Below are 15,337 nucleotides of genomic sequence, written 5' to 3' on the forward strand. Positions count from 1 at the left end.
TGATCAACCAGTTCTTTCCATGTATCATCGCATTCAATCCTCTCCACAATATGACAAATTAGGTACGACTAATACCATTTCCCAGATGAGGAAACTGAGCCTCAGAGAATGTGGGGTCACCCAGCAGGCAAATGTCACAATCAGGACTCAGACCAGTTTAGCCAACTCTAAGCTGTTAAGCAGCCAGTTGACACCAGGCTCCCCATTCCCACTGAGAGGTCTTCAGGCGCTGTTCCTCTCAACCCTGTCACTATGTCCTCCTCGGGAAGGCAAGTCCCCCCTCCTTCACTGCCGCCCCCCAGTCTCCCAGCCCTGCATTGCTTCTTCCTCGATGCGTGTCAATCCCATTTCTCTTTGGCCATCACGCACCAGAGCCCAGCTCTGTGCCAGGCAGTAAACTAGGCACTGGGGTGCCCGGAAGGGGCGGGGTGGCCCCTCAGGAGCCATGGCACCCCGGGAAGACAGCAGGGCAGAGTGAGCTCAGGGGCTGGGACGGAGCAGAAGGAAAGTGTGTCGGGGCTCTGAGCAGGGAGGGATGGACTCTGAGGAGAGCCACACTGGGAAGACGTCCTCCCCCCAACCCCTGCCTCTGGCAGAGGGGACTGCGCTCAGGCCCCCGGCCAGGGTGAGAGCCAAGTTCAGGAAACACATCAAGGATGGCCTGGCTAGGCCCCCTACCCTGGAGCCCCCTCCCCTGCCCCCCACCCTGAGCAGGGAATAAAGGCCCCTTGAGGAGGCGGATAATGCTGAGTTCATTGCCCCACTGGGCCAGCTGTGAGGTCTTCCCGGGGAAACTGCTAGGCAGCCTAGTTAGCATGCCGGAGAACGGTCCTCTTCCCCTGGCTGGCCCAGACGGGCTGGGGCTGCGGGGGGAGCAGTGGTAGAGGGGGCTGGAATGGGATTCAGAGGCAGATGGGCTGTTTGGAGCCCAGACAGGTCCCCATGCCCATCCCTGCCCCCACCTGGATTTAGCAGTCCATGCCCCCACTCCTCCCGGGGGTAGAAGTCACAGCCCAGGCCCGAGGTCACTGGTTGGTCACTCCAGTCTCCCCTCTGTTCCACATCCCGGCCACGATCCCCCCTGCTTTGGCCCTCACTTTGTCCCCTCACTGTCCCCCACCCCCATTTTTGGCCTGAACTCGACAGAGGAAACAGCAGCTGGCAAACTCCAAAAGCTGGAATGAGAGAGATTCACAAACCAGATGTGCTCTTGCGAGGGAGGGGAGTGGGGGATGGGGAGTGAAAGGAAGAGGAGCCCCCGGGCCCTGGCCCACAGCAGACCCCTCTGGCCCGGGGTGGGGGACTGGGCACACACCAGGGCAGCACAAGGACCTGAGAGATGTGGGAAGAACTTCCTTTCTGTCCGGGATGGTGGAGAAAAGAGCTGAGTTTGAAGGCTAAGGCCTGTCTTTGATTTCCTTCATGGGGAAAGGGGAGGAAAGGAACAAATAACCTACTTTGGGGCAGTCTACATGGGCCAAGGGAAGCCTCATTCAGAGGTGGAGGGTGTTGCAGTGGGGGTGGGGTTGGAAACCTGTAATCTGCTTAGAGCCCGCAGCCAACCCCACTCCCCTCAGCTGCGCCTTCTGCGTCTGATGCCAGCACCCAGAAAACCCAGCTAGGTGGCCCCAGATGAGGGTACAACATGGCCCTACATTAGGGAGCAAGGCAATGGCACCCCACTCCAGTACTCTTGCCTGGAAAATCCCATGGACAGAGGAGCCTGGTGGGTTGCAGTCCATGGGGTCGCTGGGAGTTGGACACAACTGAGTGACTTCACTTTCACTTTTCACTTTCATGCATTGGAGAAGGAAATGGCAACCCACTCCAGTGTTCTTGCCTGGAGAATCCCAGGGACGGGGGAGCCTGGTGGGCTGCCGTCTATGGGGTTGCACAGAGTCGGACACGACTGAAGCGACTTAGCAGCAGCAGCAGCAGTGGCCTCCCCTGGCTCCCGCCCCTCGGGAGATCTGGGGGTTCCTAAGGATATGAGCTAACACTTTTCAACATAGTCACTCTGTGTCAGCATCTGGGCTGAGACACTTTGTACATATTAACTCATTTAGATCCTCAAACCCTGTGACGTGGCTACGGTTGCAATCCCCATATACAGATGAGGAAACTGAGGCATAGAGCAATTAGTAACTGAACAGGTGGTTTCTTACTGGCCATGACGGCAGAGCAGAAGGATGAAAAAGGGAAATGGCAGGGTCCTCTGGCACTGGGAGTGGGGATGGGAATTACAGGAGGTGGCCCTGGCCTTCAAGCCTCCTCAGAGAGGAGGGGGGACAGTGGAGAAGATGGAAAGGGATAAGAACAGGACAGCAGAGGGAAAAGAAGGAGGAGAGAACTACAGAGAAAGAGCGAGTGAGGTTGCAGAGAGAACGCCAGGACACAGGGGCTGTCTGTTCTCAGCTTTGCCCGGAGATGAATGTGACCGCCATGCTAACTCTGGCCAACACCCCTGCCCCGCCCCCCCAAACCCAGGCACCCAGCCCAGCCACGGCCCCCAGGGCCACCAAGCTGGAGCCAGAACAGGAGGTGTAGGGTTGGGTGTGCATCCAGACACAACACGGACCCCACTGCCCTGCTTGAGCCTTGGCTGTCGTCCTGTCCCATTCTGAGACCTTGGGGGCAGGGTGGGGAAGGGTGGCAAGGGTGCCTGAGCAGAGAAGAGAGGGCGACAGGAAAGTAGAGCCCCGAGGGAGACTTCTCTAGAGGAGGGGACCCATCATTTGATCCCTTGGGAGCAGAGATGGAGAGGAAGAGAGGGAGGTGAGATTTCCTAAAGACCCAGGAGACCTGAGGCAGGGTAAGGGTGAAGGAGAACCCTGAGGCCCTTTTCAAGAGCAGACACAGCAGAGGGAGAGACAGGCTGTGTACCGGGGGATGTTTTCTAAAAGGAAACACATGATAAAGCTAAGGGAACAGAGGAGCCAGGGGGTGGCCAGGGAGTGGGGGGCCAGAGCCTGCAGGAATCTAAACTTTCAAACATACAGGGGTGGGGCGGCAGGGGCCTCCTAGGCCCAAACCGAGAGCTTTTCACTGAATTTTATGTATTTTGGGTGTTACCCGGTGGCTCCTTCCCCGCAGCTCAGTGAGGCTCAGACACATTTTTGTCATTCCTGAGTCTGGGCCTCTGCTTTGCGGCCTGGACAGACAGACAGGATGGCTTAGGCTGCCGGGGGGAGGGGGATGGTCTCCCCCTCCATCCTGAGTCAATATTGACTCAGCGGGACATTAGCCTGACCTCCCCACCATCTTTTCCTCCATGCTCCCCCCAACCCACACCCGCAAGTACAATCCAGACCCCTCAAATGCCTCCGGAGGTCAGCATATCTCTCACCAGGCTTCAGAAGCTCTCTTCACCTACCCCCAACCCCCTGCACACACAGCCATAGAAATAAAAGCTCTAAGCTCCTGACCCATTCCCCATACCTCTCTCCAGTTCTCAAATCATGAGGAAGTTCTGCCAGAAGTCTAACCTCCCTCCGCCTTTCTGAATTATCTGAATTCTCCCTCTTACTCAACCCACGAAGGGTATCAAGTTCCCTTCTTCCAGAAACATTCTCTCCCAAATTAGTGGAGGGGGAAAAAGAGAGAAGAACTTGGAAGAAAGTGGAGGGAGAACTTTCACTGCTGAAATGGAGATTCCCAATTTGGCCTGAGAGGGGAATAACAACTCCAAAATGGCGAGCACGTGGGATTGCCCAAGAGAGATTTCTGCTCCCAGATAGCTTTTGGGGTACCAAGAGGCCTGGTTGGAGGCGGATGGAGACAGGCAGAGACAAAGCATGACACAGAGACTGAGAGAGACTGGACAGAGAACACCACAATGGGAGCAGAGAGGATGAGATAAGAGAGATGAGCTAGGAGAATGAGAGACAGAGGTTCTTGGAGGCCAAGACAGCACATACCAATGACAGACAGAGGAAAAAACCTAGGAAGAGGGTCTCAACCCAGAGGTTGCCAAGATAATGGCACAGTTGTCTTGGGATGAACCTGGAGAAAAACATCCCTGAGATTCAGGGTGGGGAAGCATGTACCTTTACTCAGGCAAGTGGAGTCCCTGCCCTAGCACTGTCTGACCCCAGGCAAACTCAGAATAGGGGCCACTGCCTCCCACAGAATTGGGAGGGTGGGAGGAAGGAAGATGGAAGCGCTTCAACGAGAAGGCCAAGGTCTCAGAGAGACCCCTCATCTCCCCTGGGGTGCAAGAGGGGTAAATGCTGCCCTCCACTGTCCCTCGCCTCTTTCCCAGGGAGGCTTTACACTGGGGCCTGGGGCCACTGCACCGGAAGCAATCCCAGAGTCAACTACTTCCTTCTCCAAACAATGTGGGATCCTGTTAAAAACTGGCCTGAGATCTGGGACTGAATACAGTGGGGTGGGTTGAGATGCTCCAAACACACCCAGCACACGGTTCCACCAGGTCAGGGACCCTTGCATGGTCCCACTGCATTCAGACTGCCCAAGGGTGAGGAGCCCACATCAAGAGCTGGAGGACTTGAATGCTGGAGAGCTCACAGAGGGCTGGGGGCAGGGGCTGAGAGGAGACTACTGAGGTGGGTAATAAGCCTTAAGCTTGGGGTTTTGATATGCAAAGGCTGAGGCTACAGCAGGAGGAAAGAAACTTAGACTTGGTAAGGAAGGGCTTCCCAAAGAAGTTTTGAAAAGTCGGAGGTGGGAGGGGGATTTGGACAGGATCTGACTCCGGCCAGTGCCCCTCCTGCCCGGCTGACATCCTTAAGAGGCCCAGTGATGGGGAGTGGCTGGGGGAAAAATAATAGAGAAAATGGAGGAAGGCGGGGTGGCTAAGACTGGGAGAAAAAGAAGTCTTGAGAAGCAGCCTCAAACATCAAAATATACCTCCATCCCCAAATCAATGTCCTCACGTCCCTGGTTTGAAAGACAAGCGTGAGGGGAGATAGTCAGGCATCTGGGTCTGACCAGGGGAGAAAGGATTTTGGAACCATCTCTCATAGAGCCAGGAGGCTCAGCTTCATAACTCAGTTCACTGTGCAGCTTGTCTGATAACAGGTAATATACGGGCTCAAGGGGGTATGTGGAGATGGGTAGGAGACAGGGAGGCAGCCAGCCCTCCCCACTATAAAACCTTCCTAATTTCAGCAGAGACCTCAATGACCTCTTTTCTCACTCTCCAATCCATCTGTTTCTCCAGCCTCCCAGGAAGCAAGTAGACCCAGTTCTGTCTACTAGCAAGGAGGGACATCGCTCCCCAAAGAGAAGGGGACCCTGGAGATTGGGTTCAGGCACAACAGAGGAGGTGGGAGTGCTGGAGAGGGACCTAGGGCTGCTCCCCTGAAGGCAAAGCAGCAGGGTCCATGGGAGCCAGCAGCAGGAAGGAAGATTAGACACTGAGGGAGGTAAGCTTGAGCCAGGACATGCCCTTCTCTGGGAAACGAAGGAGAAAGTTCTGGGTCTGTGGGCCCGAGGCCTGAGGGCAAGAGTAGGATATAGGAACCCCTGGGCGGTCCTGGACAGCGTTGGCCCGACAGGTCTGTGTAGTCTCCCTTTCCCACTCCCCAGAGTGGGAAATATTCCCACTCTGGATGAGTCATATTCCCATTCCAAAGGTGAGAACAGTAATGTGAGTTTGGGGAGGGGTCCTCTCCCTAGGGGCTTCTCTGGTGGCTCATCGGTGAATAATTCGCCTGCAATGCAGGAGATGCAGATTGGATCCCTAGGTCGGGAAGAGCCCCTGGAGGAGGAAATGGCCACTCACTCCAGTATCCTTGGTGGGGAAATCCCATGGACACAGGAGCCTGGCGGGCTACAGTCTGTGGGGTCTCAGAGTTGCCCAGGACTTTGGATAGTTTGGCTTGAGCTGGGGTTACAGCTGTGGCCTGGGTGGAAACTTAAAAAGGGTGGGAAACCATTAAGGAAAACATGTCCAGTCTCCCTCCTCCACTCGCCACCCACCAACTTGGTGGGGTAATTACCCGAAGGGTGAAGCTCCCTGGGGCCATTCCTGACTGGGCTGGGGCCCTTGTTTGCTTTCCACAGAGACCCCCTCTTCTTTCTGCCTAACTCCATCCTCCTTCCATCGGGGGGCTCTTGATGAGTCACTCTTTCTCTCTTAAAATGCTTTTCTATCCCTTCCAGATCTCTCTGCCTCAGTTTCCTCTCTCACTTAACAGGGTTAAGAACAAGAGGAAACAACACCCATAACTGAAGAAATCACAGGCAAGGGCTGGTCTGAAGGGTATTCCGGGCACAGCTTCTTTCCTCTTCTCCATGTGGGGTGAGTGGTAGGTGGACAGAGTCCCCAAGATGGCATAATTGAGAGCTCCTGAATATACTGTCCTATATATTTCCTTTCCCCCTAACCCCCCTCCCAACTGAAGAGAGTTGGGGGGAGGGGAAGAGTTAATCCAGTTTCAGAGAAAAACTTTCCCAATCCCAATCTGGCAGAATTGAGAAGATGGAGGAGGGGTGCACGATGGTATTGGGTGCAGATTTTTTTTCCCTGGATGAGAAGATTAAAGTGACGGGAATGGATCAGATTCCACCCCTACTCAAATCAGGGGCCCAGCCCAGCCCAACCCCGTGACCCCAGCCCAAAGCTTGAGCAAGACTTGAACCAGTGACTCACAAGTAAGAGGGAAAATAGCTGACACTAAAAAAAAAAGCAAGAGGGCACCTCGTTTCTCCAAAAGGACACAATTCTAGCCCAAAGCTAACTGCAATATACAAAGTGTGTGTGTATGAGGGGAGGAGGGGAAGTGGTGGAGAGAAATAAACACATTTACCTAAGGAGCAGGGAATTAGGGGTGGGGGCATGACATAACCCCCATCCAACCTCCACCTCTCCTTCTAGTCCAAACTGTGATCAAGCCAGAAGTCAGGGAGAGAGCAGCCTTCTTCCACCCTCCCACCTCAGCATTCCAGGCCATTCTCCAGTCCCCTTCCCTAATGATGACATCTGACGTTTTTTCATCTCAAAGCTCCCAGGAATTAAGAAGGAAAATTCAAAGTCATATAGCTTCGCCTGCCCCCACCCGCTACACCCCCCAAATACAGCTCTTTCCAGGCTACTGACAGAGGCCCTGAGAGGGGGAAGTGCTCATTTCGGAACCCAGGCTGGCAGCCTGCTAAATCCTGGACTCAGGCCTCCAAGCCTGGTCTCCAAGGGCCCAGATTCCACACCCAAGCAGGGGGCCTTCCCGTGGCCCTCCCTCTCCCGACCCAAAGCCAGTCCCCTTCTAGCCTGCCCTCTGCCCAGCAGGGCACCCGGACCCGGCTCTCCCTTCCAGATTCAGAGGCCACAGCAAAAGGACCCCCGCCCCCTTTTGCAGCCAGTACATAGCAAATCCGGATTCCTTTACAATTTAGATGGGGGTGGGGGGGGTAGAGGATGTAGGGGAGGCGGAGGCCCTCCCCGAACAGAGATAGGAGAAGGCCTCTAGATCCCAGGATCAGAAAAAGGGGGGTCCCTCTTCTCCGTTCCCAGGCCTCTGGTCTTTGTTTGGGCTGAGGGGGGTGTCCCAGAAGCATCATTTGCCCAAGGCCCCCATTCTCCAAATTGGACCCCCATCCCCGCCCCCAGCTGGGCCGCTGCAGTGTCAGCTGGACTGGGATAACAAAAGGCACCCCCTCCCGCGACTCCCTTTCCCATCCAAACGCAGGAGTGGGGGCTGGGGAGTGGGTGTCCCCAAGGGTCCAAGGGGGCCGCGGAATCTCACTCACCGTCGACAGCGGCCGCGACCAGAGCTGAGAGCAGGGGCAGCAACAGTAGCAGCGGCGGGGTCAGCATGGTGTGGGCTGATGCAAGCAGCAGCCCCCTCTCCTCTGGTCCTGTTACTTCTCGCCGTCGCCCCCCCAATTGGGGGGCCCCCCTTTTTCCTCCTTCCTCCCTTCTCCTCTATTCTTATCCTATCCTTCAGCAAAGCACACCAGGGGCGTGGGTGAGGATGTAGAGTTCGGAGCCCCTTGGGGAGGGCCTGCAGACGGGGCTGCACCCTCTGCCCCCAAATCCAAACCCTTCACCCCCTGCTTTTCTCTTCGTTCCTCTTTTTCCCCTTCCCGGGGCGAAGCTCACAGCCCCATCTCCGAGCCGCCTCCGGCTGCAAAAATGCACAATTGGGAGGAGGCGGGGTGGGGGGGGTGGGGGGCGTGGACCGGGTGGGGGAGCCTTTGGAAGGGGCCTGATGGAGCTCTGGGGGCTCCCCTCGTTTCCGCCTCCTCAGTGCACGGGCCTGGAGCTCGCACCACTGTTCCCGGGACTGAGGTGCCGCGGGGCGGGCTGAGTTGGGGGTGGGGGGGGGGGAGGGAGGGGACCCGGAGAGGAGGGAGGGAGGGAGAAAAGGGGCGGGGAAAGAAAAAGCCGGGGCGGGGGAGGTGGGGGAGAAAGAGCTACGCGGCAATCCTGCGAGTGCGCATGCGCTGATTTGGCGCGCTGCCCTGGGGAGGGGGAGTCGGAGCGACAGGATTTGGAGCTCTGGCGAGCGGTCCGAGAGCGGGGGTTCCTGGGGACCCGCCGGCTGGTTTTGGGCCTGGAGTGCCCATTCCCCTGACTGGGCGCTTCTGCCTGGCGCTCGAGAACTGAAGGGGCGAGAGGGATTGGGCAGGGGGCGAGGAGAGCTGAGCCTCTTGGCTTTGAAACTCGGTGTCTCGCCCTAGGATTTCAGGCTCCGTCTGGGGATCTAAGATCGGGAGGTGTGGACCGAGGCCTAATCTCCTGGGGGAACCCTGACTGTGACTCCCCTGCCTGGGGTTGGGGCGGGCTGGGGGCCGCCAGACCGTGGGGAAGATGCGGGGAGAGGCTGAGCTTTGATTTGGAGACATTGTCAGACCTGGACCGGGATTGGGGCCTGCGGCGGAGGGGGGCGGGGTGGGGGAGGGGCCGAGAAGGCCCGCCCCCACCTCGCTCTGGGGCTTGGCGTAAACAGGGACACCCGCGGGGACACGCCGGAGCTTGTCCGCTTGCCTAGGGCTTGGGGATGGAGCCCACCTTAGCACCCGCCCTGTCCTGCTCGCCTGGCACTGGGCGCGGGAGGGGCAGGCCCTGGTTGGGAGGGCGGTGAGTCACCAGCGGGTGGGGCTGAGGAAGGTCCACCCCGCTTCGTCCCGAGAGGTCGGGGCTCATTTATTTTTTTGTTTGGTGTTTTGTTTTTTTATACCTTCTGACTGGCTTCCCACCAAGTCGGGGTTTTAGATTCCGAGCAATGGGGATTTGGAATAAGATGAGGGCCTCTTGGACCTCTGTTTCCAGGCCTCAAGTTCTTCTAAGGAGGTGTCTGCTGGGTCCCGGACCTTTGTCCTAGGCAGAGTCCACAAGGGACTCCTAGCTCGGAGTCCACGGGGCGCCGGGCGGCTCCCGGAGCCCAACACTGTGCTTCTGGCCACTGCCCCCTTCTGGGCGGTGTTTTACCGCTGTACTTCGGGTGTCTGACTTTCTGGTGTCTGGAAGTCGGAGTTCAGGGAGACAGCCAGCGACGCTGGCTGCCAGAAACTGACGTTAGAGTTGAGGGAGGTTTGCGCCACCCTTCTCCCTTTTAAAATTCTAGTCAAGGAAAGGCCCCACATCCTCACTCCAGTCGGGCCCTGGCAGAAAGCAGAGCAGCATGGAGGGCTTGTCTATTGAGAGAAGCGACAGCCAGAGAAGAATCCAGAAGCAGCTAGACCTTTCCTCCAAACCAGAGCTTCCTCCAGGCGAGCTTTCTCAGGGCCAAGGCCACCTGCCTTTAGTCTCCCGGGCCAGAAACCTTAGACTTTTTGCCAACCGGTCTTCTGGGCCTTTCTTTACCGATCTTACAAACCTGGGCTCAGGACTTATCTTGTTTTCCTTTGAAATAGAGCTCAGATTTTTCCTCCGTTTCCACTGCCAGAGTTTCTCTGGTCTGGGGTGGGGTCTTATTCATCCTTTCATCCAGACCTCATGGGCTAACACATGTAACATGGGTCACATGCAGGAACCTACTAAAGGTTTTTAATGAACACCTACTAGGTTCCTTCTCCCAGAACCCCTTCCCCATATTGTCATCCAAGTAAAGTCAGATTGAAACAGAGTTCAGGGGACTTCCCTGATGGTCCAGTGGATAAGACACTGAGCTCCCAATCCCTGGTCAGGGATCTAAGAGCCCATACACTGCAGCTACTGAGCCTGCACACCACAACTAGAGAGCCCACATACGCTGCAGTTAGAGAAGCCCAAGCATTGCAACGAAGACCCAGCACCGCCCAAAGGAAAAAAGAAACAGACTTCAGGCAGCTTTGAAAGGAAAAAGCTAGCTGGAGTGACCATACGTAGCCTGAGAAGGTTGTGAGGGGGGCAACCCTGTTTCTTGGCTCTCCCTGATACCTCTCTTATGCAGGTGAATCTTCCTGAAACTGCTTCCTCTGTTTCTTCCTGGCTGGGGAACCTCTATTGGGTCTCCATAGACAACAGAATGATCACATGTAAACTCTTCTTCCAGTCTTGGCCTTCCAGGATCTGGCCTCAGCCAGCACATGGACACTTCTCACTTGCTACCTCCCAATCCCTGCTGTCTCCTGGATACGACTGTGTGTTTATTTTTATTAACTTTATATTGTAAAAATAATAATAATAATACTTAGTGGTTGCAAAACTTAGAGTATAGGAAGGTACAAGGTGAAAAGTAAACTTGCCACATTTCACACTCCCATTCTTCAGTCCCACCCTCAGAATAACCACTACTAAGAGTTCCTTGGGTCTCCTTCCAAGAGATTTTTTAAAAACAATAAACAGAATTCCCTGGTGGTCCAGTGGTTAGGATTCCATGCTTTCACTGCTGGAGACCTTGGTTCAGTTCCTGGTCCGGGAACCAAGATACTGCAAGCCAAAATAAATAAATAATAAACAAATATAAACATCTTTTAAAACTGCAAATCAGCTCATTAAGTATATACTGTTCTGGAACTTGCTTTTCTCAATTACCTCATCTTGATCCCTTTCCCATTGTATACACACGCCTAATTCGCTCTTTACATGGACTGCTTGGGATCTCCTTCCTTGGATACTCCATAGTCTATGCTATGCTACACTAAGTCACTTCAGTCATGTCCGACTCTGTGTGACCCCATAGACGGCAGCCACCAGGCTCCCCCGTCCCTGGGATTCTCCAGGCAAGAACACTGGAGTGGGTTGCCATTTCCTTCTCCAATGCATGAAAGTGAAAAATGAAAGTGAAGTCACTCAGTCGTGTCCGACTCTTAGCGACCCCATGGACTGCAGCCTACCAGGCTCCTCCATCCATGGGATTTTCCAGGCAAAAGTACTGGAGTGGGGTGCCATTGCCTTCTCCGACTCCATAGTCTACTGGGATTGTTGGGCACTCGGGTTATTTCCAATGTGTGAAGTCCTGAGGTTGTCACTATAAGACGAGAGAATGCATATTTCTACCCGAGCCTTTAATTATACCCTTCTCTCAGCTCCTTCCTACTCTCCTCAGCAAGCCTCTCCTGTTATTCTCACTCTGCCCATCTCTCCTGTACCAAGCGTGCTCTCAAGACAGCCTCAGTACCTAGAACTTGGCACTTAATTTTGTGATTCTGTGTCTACCATCAGACCATAAACTCCCTTTGGGCAGGTATCATGTCCCTTTACTTATTTGTATCCACACAGTGTTAGGACCTCTTGATTGTTAGGTGGGTGAGCTTACATGAGTGTTAGGGCCAGGGGTGTCTGCACTGGTAAAGGAGACCATTATAATTACCATCAAATGGGATGTGACTGTAAGAACTGACTGTTTTTCTCCTATAGCACCCATTATGCATTCCCTCTCTGCCTCGACTTCTCTTTCTCCCCACTTCTACTCTAAAGAAGCTTTTTCCATCTTCAAATCCTTGGGCTGGAATTATAACCAAATAGGGGAAACCAAGGAGGAATTAATTCTGGGCAATCTATGATCAGGTTTACAAGAATGGTGACAGCAGGCAAAGAAATTGGTGGAGAGAATACCTCGTTTTTCTGGGATCTCCCAGCAGATTATTAAACATGTCCCTTTCCTTCCCTGGTGGCTCAGAGGGTAAAGCATCTGCCTGCAATGCGGGAGACCTGGGTTCGATCCCTGGGTCAGGGAAGATCCCCTGGAGAAGGAAATGGCAACCTACTCCAGTATTCTTGCCTGGAGAATCCCATGGATGGAGGAGCCTGGTAGGCTACAGTCCATGGGGTTGCAAAGAGTTGGACATGACTGAGCAACTTCACTTTCCTTTCCACTTTGCTTTTCCTGAGTGTAACAGGCACTGAGAAGGGGGCATTAAGAGGGTAGCCCTGGAATTGAATGTCAAGCCAGAGGCTGGCACCACCTAGCGGTCAGATAAAGAAGTGTAAACAGGAAAAATGGGAAGGGTTTATTGGAAGACTGGAAGAGAACCAAGATTTATTGAGTACTTTCCATATACCAAGACAATGCAGTAGATTTTATATGGATTACTTCATTTAAGTTTTACAACTACCTTGTGGCATAGGTGTTATTTTCAGTTTGTAGATATGGAAATAGTCTCAGAAAAGGCAGATTTGAGGAATCTGCCTCAAATCACAGTGTGGATTGGAGCCCGGTTTCCTTTCACTTAAAAAACATTTATTAGGTACCTTATATGGGCTTCCCTGGTGGCTCAGAGGTTAAAGCGTCTGCCTGCAATGCAGGAGACCTGGGTTCGATCCCTGGGTCAGGAAGATCCCCTGGAGAAGGAAATGGCAACCCACTCCAGTATTCTTGCCTGGAGAATCCCATGGATGGAGGAGCTTGGTGGGCTACATTCCATGGGGTTGCAAAGAGTCAGACACGACTGAGTGACTTCACTTTCACTTATGTGCCAATTACATTGGTAGGCACTAGAGATGAGATGGAAACACGCAGTCTCAGCCTTCAAGGTGTGTGCAGGTTAATGGGGTTGAGCAACTAGATCACTGACAATTATAACAAAGGACCTTAATGCCTAGGATAAAGGCTCATGGCACAGAGGGCCATGGGAACCAGGGCAGGATACCTATCCCAGATAAGAGGGTCAAAGCAGTGCAGAGTGGATGATACCAGGCTATGTGTTGAAAGAGAGGAAGGAGATGGCAAACAATGACAGAAGGAAAAGGTGTTTTAGGCTGCAGGACAGGCAAAGACATGTAGGCATGAAGAAATTTGAGACACTTAAGGCAAATGTGGTATGGTGGAAGCTTAAGGTACTTGTTGGGGAAGATAATGGATGAAGTATCAGAGAGCCTAATCACAAAAGGTGATGTTAGCCACACTAAGGACTTAGAATTTTTATCTGAAAGTAGAGTGGGGATTCCCTGGTGGTCCAGTGGTTAAGACTCTGCACTCCCAATACAGGGGACCTGGGTTCGATCCCTGGTCGGGGAACTAAATCCCACGTGCCACAAGACTCCATGCAACCAAATAAATAAAAAATAATATTAAATCCCACGTGCCACTAAGACTCCATGCAACCAAATAAATAAAAAATAATATTAAAAATAAAGTAGAGGGGAACCAGGTGAGAAATTGATGAAGCCCTTAATGCACCAGCCGCAGAGCTGAAGAGAAAGAGGATTCCAGGCTAAAGAGGCAGGATCAAGTATATTAATTCGCTTATAATTTTGGCCTAGAGGATAGTAACAGGGAAAGCTGGGTCTAGAAACTGTGGCTCACATTAGAATGTTCTCAAGTTTTCAGATTTTAGCAGCACATTTAAATCAACTGGGGAGCTTTTAAAATCCCAATGCTAACAGAAAAATAAAAACAATTCCCCAACGCCAGAGGACTTTACTACTTGACTTTGAGACTTGTAGGCTATGATAATCGAGACACTATAGTTCTGGGATGAGGTCTGACAAACAGAACCATGGGATAGAATAGAGAGCCAGAAATAGACTAACACACTTAAAGGTCATTTAATCCTTTCTTAAGTTTGGCTTGTGCTGGGTCTTAGTTGTGGCACATGAGGTCTTCGATCTTCGTTGCAGCATGTGCTGCAGTGTGCAAACTCTTAGTTGGCCTCTGGGATCTAGTTTCTCAGAGATCAAACCCAGTTCCCCTGCGTTGGGATCTCGGAGCATTAGCCACTGGACCACTGGACCAGGGAAGTCCCAAAGGTCATTTAATCTTAATGAAGATGTCAAAGCAATCCACTGGGGAAAGGAATATCTTTTCAACAAACTGTGTTGGAACAATAAGTGAATCACAATCCCTACCTCACATCATATGCAGAAATTAATTCAGATTAATCATAGACCTAAGCCATAACAGCTAAAATCATAAAATTTTTAAGTGAAAACACAGAATATCTTCCTGACTTGGAAGTAGGTAAAAATTTATGTTATAGAAAGCCATAACCATAAAAGAAAACAAATTGATGTAGGAAACATCAAAACTGAAAATGTCTGTTTATCAAAAGACATCATTAAAAAAATGAATAAGTAAGCCAGAAAATAAGCAAAATATTGATTTCACAAAGAACTGGTATTCAGGATACATGAAAATTCCTATAACACAGTAATAATAAAAACACCCCACTTTTAAAAATGAACAAAACATTTGAACAGATACATCATAAAAGAACATGTATGAATGCCTAATAAGCACATGAAAAGCACTCAATATCTCTAGTCATCAACAAAATGCAAACTAAAACCACAATGAGATAATTCTCCACATTCACCAAAATGGTTTAACTTTTAAAAACTGACAATACCAAACACTACTGAGAACGTAGAGCAACAGGAATTCTCTTACAGTGTTGGGAATGTACTATAAATTTGGAGTAATATATGGCAGTTTCTTATCTTAAGCATATACCTACCCTGCTGCTGCTGCTACTGCTGCTAAGTCGCTTCAGTCGTGTCCGACTCTGTGCAACCCCAGAGACGGCAGCCCACGAGGCTCCCCTGTCCCTGGGATTCTCCAGGCAAGAACACTGGAGTGGGTTGCCATTTCCTTCTCCAATGCATGAAAGTGAAAGTGAAGTCAAGCAGTCGTGTCCGACTCTTCGCGACCCCATGGACTGCAGCCTACCAGGCTCCTCCATCCATGGGATTTTCCAGGCAAGAGTACTGGAGTGCGGTGCCATTGCCTTCTCTGATACCTACCCTATGACCCAGCAATTATACTCTTATTTATTCAAGAGAAGTGAAAACATATGGTTACATAAAGATTTGAAGAATGTTCATAGTAATTTTCTTCATGATAGCCAAAAACTGGCTGTGGCTCAGTTGCCTATCATCTTTTTTTTTTTAAAGGACAAAGCATCTGTGGTATATCTCTACCATGAGATATTAGTAATAAAATGGACACATTATGGATACATACAACAACACAATAAATCTCAAGACACAGTGAGTAAAAGAAGCCAGATA

The 15,337-nt window shown here is 52.0% G+C and overlaps 1 protein-coding gene and 1 non-coding gene across 5 annotated transcripts in view; one reads left to right on the forward strand and one right to left on the reverse strand.

Annotated features, from left to right (window-relative positions):
- LRP1 (LDL receptor related protein 1) overlaps positions 1 to 8,259 on the reverse strand; it is an 80,931-nt gene extending 72,672 nt beyond the window's left edge. For all 4 annotated transcript variants that reach the window (XM_061416718.1, XM_061416716.1, XM_061416717.1 and 1 more), the window contains exon 1: positions 7,711 to 8,259. In XM_061416718.1, the coding sequence (XP_061272702.1) occupies positions 7,711 to 7,777 (67 nt within the window). In that variant the 5' untranslated portion in view covers positions 7,778 to 8,259. The remainder of the gene's footprint in view (positions 1 to 7,710) is intronic.
- Positions 8,260 to 13,273: 5,014 nt separating this feature from the next.
- Positions 13,274 to 13,346, forward strand: TRNAG-CCC (transfer RNA glycine (anticodon CCC)). The gene has a single exon. It is a non-coding gene; the product is annotated as a tRNA-Gly (tRNA).
- Positions 13,347 to 15,337: the final 1,991 nt, after the last annotated feature.

The sequence above is a fragment of the Bos javanicus genome, chromosome 5 (genome assembly GCF_032452875.1).
Source record: "Bos javanicus breed banteng chromosome 5, ARS-OSU_banteng_1.0, whole genome shotgun sequence".
NCBI classification, from domain to species: domain Eukaryota; kingdom Metazoa; phylum Chordata; class Mammalia; order Artiodactyla; family Bovidae; genus Bos; species Bos javanicus.